The sequence below is a fragment of the Bradysia coprophila genome, unplaced genomic scaffold (assembly GCF_014529535.1).
Source record: "Bradysia coprophila strain Holo2 unplaced genomic scaffold, BU_Bcop_v1 contig_720, whole genome shotgun sequence".
Taxonomy (NCBI): Eukaryota; Metazoa; Arthropoda; class Insecta; order Diptera; family Sciaridae; genus Bradysia; species Bradysia coprophila.
Genome location: NW_023503960.1, coordinates 15,105 through 22,064, shown reverse-complemented (window position 1 = coordinate 22,064; position 6,960 = coordinate 15,105). Strand labels below are relative to the sequence as shown.

The following is a 6,960-nucleotide window of genomic DNA, read 5'->3' as shown; positions in this document are numbered from 1 at the left end:
TCTTTAATACAAACAATAATTTGAATTTGACAGAATTCTCCAAATATCTCGCAACAAAATTCAATGAACGCGTCATCCGAGAGTCTTCCCCACCTCCACCATATCTACTGGACTCATCCGGTCGAACTTCACCGGGAAAAGTGTGCGAAACAGTGAAAGCATTGACTGAACTACGACATATGCCAGCGAGTCCTGGTGTTATTCGACGTGCACAGGCTTTGGCTCAATCACAGATGTCTGTTCAGTCGCCAACACCAGTAAGTGTCACAGAAAAAATATTGACTCCCATTTAGTTATTGCCCTGTGCACATCAGATTTTTTATTTTTATTTTTTTTTGTTCCGTTTACTTCTCTTAGCCCCAACAATATTCCCAAAACTCATATTCAACACAAAAAAGTGATCACACAATACCAAACTCAAATTTCCATTACACATCACCATCACAGACTTCCAGTACACATACATCAAAACCTAGTGAAATATATCAAAATTCAGTGAGTAGATTCTCCGTCTGGTTACGCCAGTAACAAATTTTTCTCAATGTTATGTTCCATTTCAGTCACATAGATCGGCAAATGCATCACAATCTGGAATATACGCCCAACCAAAAGTATCCAAAGTTTCCAGCTTTAGAAATCCTAGTCCAGGTAAAACTTTTAAATTTTTAAGACCTCTTTTTGTGGCAACAAATCGTTGACTTTCGATTTTCAATCAGTTGGGTCAGCCAAACAACATCAACAAAATTCAAATTTAATGGCGCAGCTAAATGCGCGAATAACACCAAATAATAAGTCCGTCGAACATCAATCGCCTACCACAGAAAAGAAAATTTATGCTCAAAACCAAAGTAACCAAGGCTATCACACATACGACACGAGGAATAATGTACAACCAGTCAAACCACAACGAGCCAATCACCACAATCAGCAAATACAACAACAACAGCAACACCAACATCAACTGCAACAACAGCAGCAACTGCAACAACAGCAGCAACTGCAACAACAGCAGCAACTACAACAACAGCAGCAACAGCAGCAACTGCAACAACAGCATTACAACACAGCATCAGAGCCAATTTATCAACAGAGCCAATCAATTTACACTAGAGCGTCAGATCGAAATTATCACTACCAACAACAGCAGCTGATTCAGCAGCAACAGCAACAGCATCATTATAATCAATCAATTGATGGTAAAAACCAAATTTATTCGTCTCAAATACAGCAACAACAGTCACCCATCATCATCGTCCACCCCATCATATTCATCAGAAAATTTATGTTTCGACAAATCCGTTTATCACTACGACTCAAACGACGTCACACTATCAACCTTCTAGCCAACTTCCAAGTTTCGGAAAAGAGTCTTCGGGTCAATACTCAACCACTTCAAGTAAATTTGTTGTTTTTTGCGAACGTCGTCGTGTGGCAATAAATTGTAACTTTAGCGCCAATGTGTTTTGCGCCAGTGTGTTCCGGATTATCATTTCTTTTTAACGTTTTCGAATTAGTTGTGTGCAAATTATTCGTTTGTGTGCTCGTAGACAGCTTTTTTTTATTTTATTTATTTTCCTTTTATTTTTCTGTTTGTTTTGTGCTAAGATGAACGAAAATCTTCTCCAATGGATTTTCGCAGCTCGAAAATGTTTCTGCATAGATTTCTGATTGCGCCTGGAATGATAAAATGTGCAATAGTTCTACGAGAATGATTCTGTGAAGAGCAACTTCATTCGTTAGTCCTTCCAATCAAAACTGTTTTATGAATGTTCTCTTCTAAAATTGTCTTGCTTTACTACACCAGTAACAGTGTTGAATCAATATAACCAAGTTGAAGACAGATAAAGCTTTAAGCTTCATTCATTTCTCCGTTCACAGACGGTGGAGCAGTAAAAAGAATAATCTGCCGTTGCAACCCACGAAGGATTTGATAATTATTTTACTAGTTTGGCTGCTTACGGTTCTACTCTTTGAGACTCTTTCATTACCGAATGATTTTATTGTGTCAGTGGTAAGCTAAGCGACAAACCTAGTGCCTTCTACGATGCACTAGAAGCTTAACTAGTAGCAGGCGTGTAATCTACCAAGGATACTTTTCTCGTGTGGAAGAAAGCTCTAAACTTAACTTCTTTACTCGACTTCATCCGATTCAATCAGTTATGCGGCAAGAAGTATCATCAGAATAATTCGATTATCTAGTGTCTTATGTCTTTTGATCCAAGACATTGATTCAGAGTCCAGTTTTGTTTTCCATTGAGAACTATTTTTTTAAAGTCAAGTCAAGTCAATTGCTTTGCAGTGCTTTCCATTGATTTTGTTTTGTAATTTATAAACTTGAATCTCCTTCCACTTGAACTAAACGTATTTTTCTTTCCACATTAGATTACTCAACGAGCTACGAAAAATCGAATAATCAAAGTCCGATCAAAGGTCAAAGTAGGATTTCTCGAAAATCTCAATGCAAAATTGGCTGAACAAAGACTTTCTGGGAAAGCTTTTGCTGTGCGAAATCTCATCAACAGCAAAGCGTTGGTAAGTGTTTCCCACTAATAAAAGCAAATTATTTTAGGGTTGAACGTAGACGCGAGAATACTTATTTTCTTTTCATTGGACGTGAATTTATTTTTGTTTTTGTTTAACCAAATTTTATTATAGCCGCGATCTGATAATAAAAGTCATATTCCAGTACCATCTGAGGTGAGATTTTAATGGAATAAAATAATGGTAAATGTTGAAGCTACGGTTAAATGTGTGAATCATTTAATTTAGATTTAATATCCCAAATTGATTTTTAATCGTAAAGTTATGTGCATTTTGAGATATTATTTTCCATTAATTTGAAAGTCACTGCTCTTTTGCAGCAGAGCACAGCTTGGAAAGAATTTATAATTTTCATACACCGAAAGTTGGTTTTTCTCTCGGATGTTTAGTGAATCGATGCGCTTGTATTTTAACTATCGTGATCGATCGCCATGTCTTATTCATGCTTTCGTCGGCTGTGGATTAAATAAAATTTTCACCGAAATATTGAACGTCTCGTACACTTCAATATTTAAGAGACACATGACTCTTAACAATTCGCTCAATTTAATTCTCAATGATTGTTCTCCTGAGTCAATCTCAAAGCAAACTCTCATATGCACATAACATTTTGTACACTTTTCGGACTAATTGGCTTTATTAACTACCCTAGAAAACTACATTGTTTTGCATTTTAACCAAAGTTATCACAAATGAAACCGGTGAAAATTCGATTCATTTACCGAGTCCGAATTTACTAATTCCAATTGTCATTGTCCATTTCACTCATTCAACTTTTGTGAACAAAAAAAAAACGAGTAACGGATGTCAGTGAAATTTAGGTATGAATTTGCTTCAGTTGTTTTTTCAGCTGGTCCACTCATAGAAACAAAAGTATTTATACGATGACATAGTTATGAAACGTATAAGCAGTTTGCATTAGACGACCAGCTGAAAAACACTACAACAATTTATGTCTAAATTTCACTGATTGCACCTGTTAAATTAACGTTGCGACTAGGGATATATGGGATCATAATTTAATTCCTGAATCTAATCTGCAACCAATTCATCTTTTAGTGGTGGACACTTACCCTTCAATTTAATTTTTTTATAATCACAAGAATAGGAGTAAGTCTATTTCAGTCTATTTTTGGTAAAACTAAAATTTAAGATCAATGGATAGTAATTATAGCCTACATTTATTCAATTTTCTTTCAAAATAAGGTGTTCATCAAAAGGCGCTCATTTCAGCATTGCTCTTAAGAGGTGGTCTACATTTGTTCGTTTCATATTCTATTTTCTGGAATCTTTTCATCCGAATCCTTTTTTGAAAAATGTTAGACGACAATAACCACCACGAATATGATAGCTTTCAATATAAAATAGATTTGGTTGTAGCAGTTTGACAATTCTGAGAAAAGAACTGGTCAAACTGTCACAAATATGTCTATGTTTTATTGAAATCAGATACATTCGTGGTCCTTATTGTCGTCGTACATTTTTCAAAAAAAGATTCTCATGAAAAGATATCTGCGAAAATGAAATACGAAACGCACCAAATGTAGGCTACCAATTTTAGCTAAGCACCTCTTAAGGTGGAGTTTATTCCTAATTTCTCATACAAATGAAGAATGAAATGAATCTTCAAAAATTCGAAGATATTCATCGTCTTGAATTGACCTTTCATATCGAGAGCAATAAACTCTGGCATCATTTACTTTTGTCGTCGTTGCTAACCAATGACTATACCGTTCCAATACGATTTAATCATCTAAATTTCAATCATTGTTCTCACCCCATGGCTTAGGGTGTCCTAACCGAATAACGGAATCGACTGAGTGATTTTCTAACGACATAATTATTTTTGCAGCCGGATCCACGAATCTGCCATGAATCGCTAATGGATCAAATAAAACGTGGAGCAACGTTAAAGCGAAACAAATCGATAAACGACAGAAGTGCACCGAAAATACATTAAAGCCAGCGCAAACATTGAACGAACGAAATAATAATGAAAAAGAGTTTTTAAATTGGACATTAATATGACCTTCAGGATTTATATACATTTTTAATGAACACAATTTTCTTTAGATTGCATTATTTTCCGGTAAATGTTTCGAAAAGAAATAATATTTTTTTATAGAAAAGTTTTAACACCGCATTTTGGTCCAATTCCGTAAAAGTGCGGCTAGAGGTTTTTATTGTATTCTTCGTTTAGTCTATAAATAACTCAATTGGATTACGAAAGAAGAAGAAGAATAAAAGAATTGAATATTTCATAATTTTGTAAATTTTAAACTTGAGAATTTAAAACCAAAATAGATTTTTAGCAATAAAATGTAAAGTTCAATTAGCTGGGGAAAAAATATCGTCCGAACTATCAATTTTTTCTGGTCATTTAAGTGTATAGCCTTTGACACGAACACAATATGAATGTAAGCAACACTAATGGGTAAACATAAATCAAAAACCAACGACTTTTGGCCAGTAAAACTCTTTTTTCGCATAAGAACGACTTAGAACAACCTCTTACACACATCGACTGATTCTCATCCACCTATAGTATTCACCAAACCAATGTTCCGTCATATCATTTGAGAACTATTTTTATTGTGACCACTGATGCTTTAAAGTCTTAACTAAAGTTAAAGTGCTTCACAAATGTTACTAGAGAAGCAGACGTTTTCACCGCATACGAATGTTTTAGAAGGATTTACAGCCAAAATACGAGGACTAGCCTTCAACGTCTAATGACAATGATAAAATTGATAAAAAAGTTAACATACAATTGATTGCTTTACCGTCCAAAAATGTTACTAAAACCTTTTGTAGAACGGCAATTTCATCAGTTTTTGGTGTCGAAGACAACAATAGGCAGCGAGCTGTGACTAGCGTTCTTTTATTTAGAAAAATGCCTTTTGAAACTTACTGAGGGAAGGACTTTGTATGAATATGTAAACGATGTAAAGGACTCGATAAATCAACTATTGATGTGGTTACCGTCTGAGAAAGGTTAATATGGTCTCGACAGGTTATAGATGTCTTTAAGTGAAAGGTCTTTAGAAACACAGATGGCTTTACGAAACATTTTGAAATGTAAAAGAACACTAGCCTGAGTTCGTGGCTCAGTATTATCGACATTATAGACAAGTAGAGTTGTTTCTGAAAGGTTCGAGGTTCGAGTTCATAAGGTACTTTTAATTGCAGACATCAAATTGAAAGACTGATGTAGTTCAACAGTTTGGTTGATTCGTTTTGATATTCATGAATCGTATAACGATGTTCTGTTTGTGTCATTTGTGTATCTTTTTTCGGTCGTCATAAAATAGACAATTTTCCCGTTCTATAACCAAAGCAAGATCTACAATAATTAAATTAGTAACGAAATTACCTAAACAAAAAATTAGAAAGAAAGAAAATAGACTCTAGCCAAAACATATGCAATAACAACAACAACAAAAAATATAGAAATTTTAAATTTTATATTTTAGCGCCAATCCAGTATCTATATTTTTATATTTTCGGTAAGCGAATAAAAAAAAAACAAAAACAAACAATGGAAATACTAAATTTTATACAGTTTCTTAGGATTAAAACAATTTGATGGACATTGTCAGATAATCTAAAATATGAAATAAAATTCAACGCTTTTTTGTAATCAAATAAAATAGAAAGAAATAAATAGAATTTGTACAACAACCACAGAATTATATATATATATACTACGACTGGTTCTTGTTAAACAAAATATACCCGTGAACGAAACACTATTTATCTAACCAAACTTACAACCTAACAATGAGGCAAAAACAAAAATTTATTCATTTAAATGAAAATCTAATTCGTAAGGGACGTATTATATTTAAAAAAGAAAAAATGATAAAAGAGAAACAAAAATATTAAATTATTTTCAATGTTCTAAGTTATTTAATGTAAACGAGACGATTTTATATAATTTAAAAGGCGACGAATGAAAATATATTTAATTTAAAACAGAGAGAAAATTTGTAATCAATTTAAAAATCTTCTTTTTTTAGATATAAACAATTCCTTTTTTTGATATATTTATCATTGTTTTTAATGAAAATTTAATTTATTTTGATGAGAAAACACATTTTCCGTACATATTTTCCGACTGATTTTCTAAGGCTAACCTATAGATTCTTCATTAGAATTCATCGTGTAAAATCTAAACTTTAATTGTAACAGTAAAATAATTATTGATTGATGTAGAATAAATTAATATTTGAGAGATTAAAAGCAAAATTGAAATAAAAATCAAATTCGTTTGTTTGTTGTCTGTGATTGCATTTCCAGCTAAAATGCATCCATGGTGCATCAAGGAGGCTCCCTACGATTCACTCAAATATGCGTCAGACAGAGCTGTCTTTGTATACCTGAGTAGTTCTCTCTTGCTAAATCAGAAAAAGATACAAA

The 6,960-nt window shown here is 33.2% G+C and overlaps 1 protein-coding gene across 1 annotated transcript; it reads left to right on the top strand.

The window, feature by feature from the left end:
- Positions 1–39: 39 nt before the first annotated feature.
- Positions 40–2,474, top strand: LOC119083967 (alpha-protein kinase 1-like). The gene is made up of 4 exons (XM_037193772.1): positions 40–257; positions 561–648; positions 717–1,196; positions 2,383–2,474. Exons 1-4 carry the CDS (start codon positions 180–182, stop codon positions 2,472–2,474), a joined length of 738 nt encoding a protein of 245 aa, XP_037049667.1. The 5' UTR covers positions 40–179.
- The last annotated feature ends 4,486 nt before the right edge of the window (positions 2,475–6,960 follow it).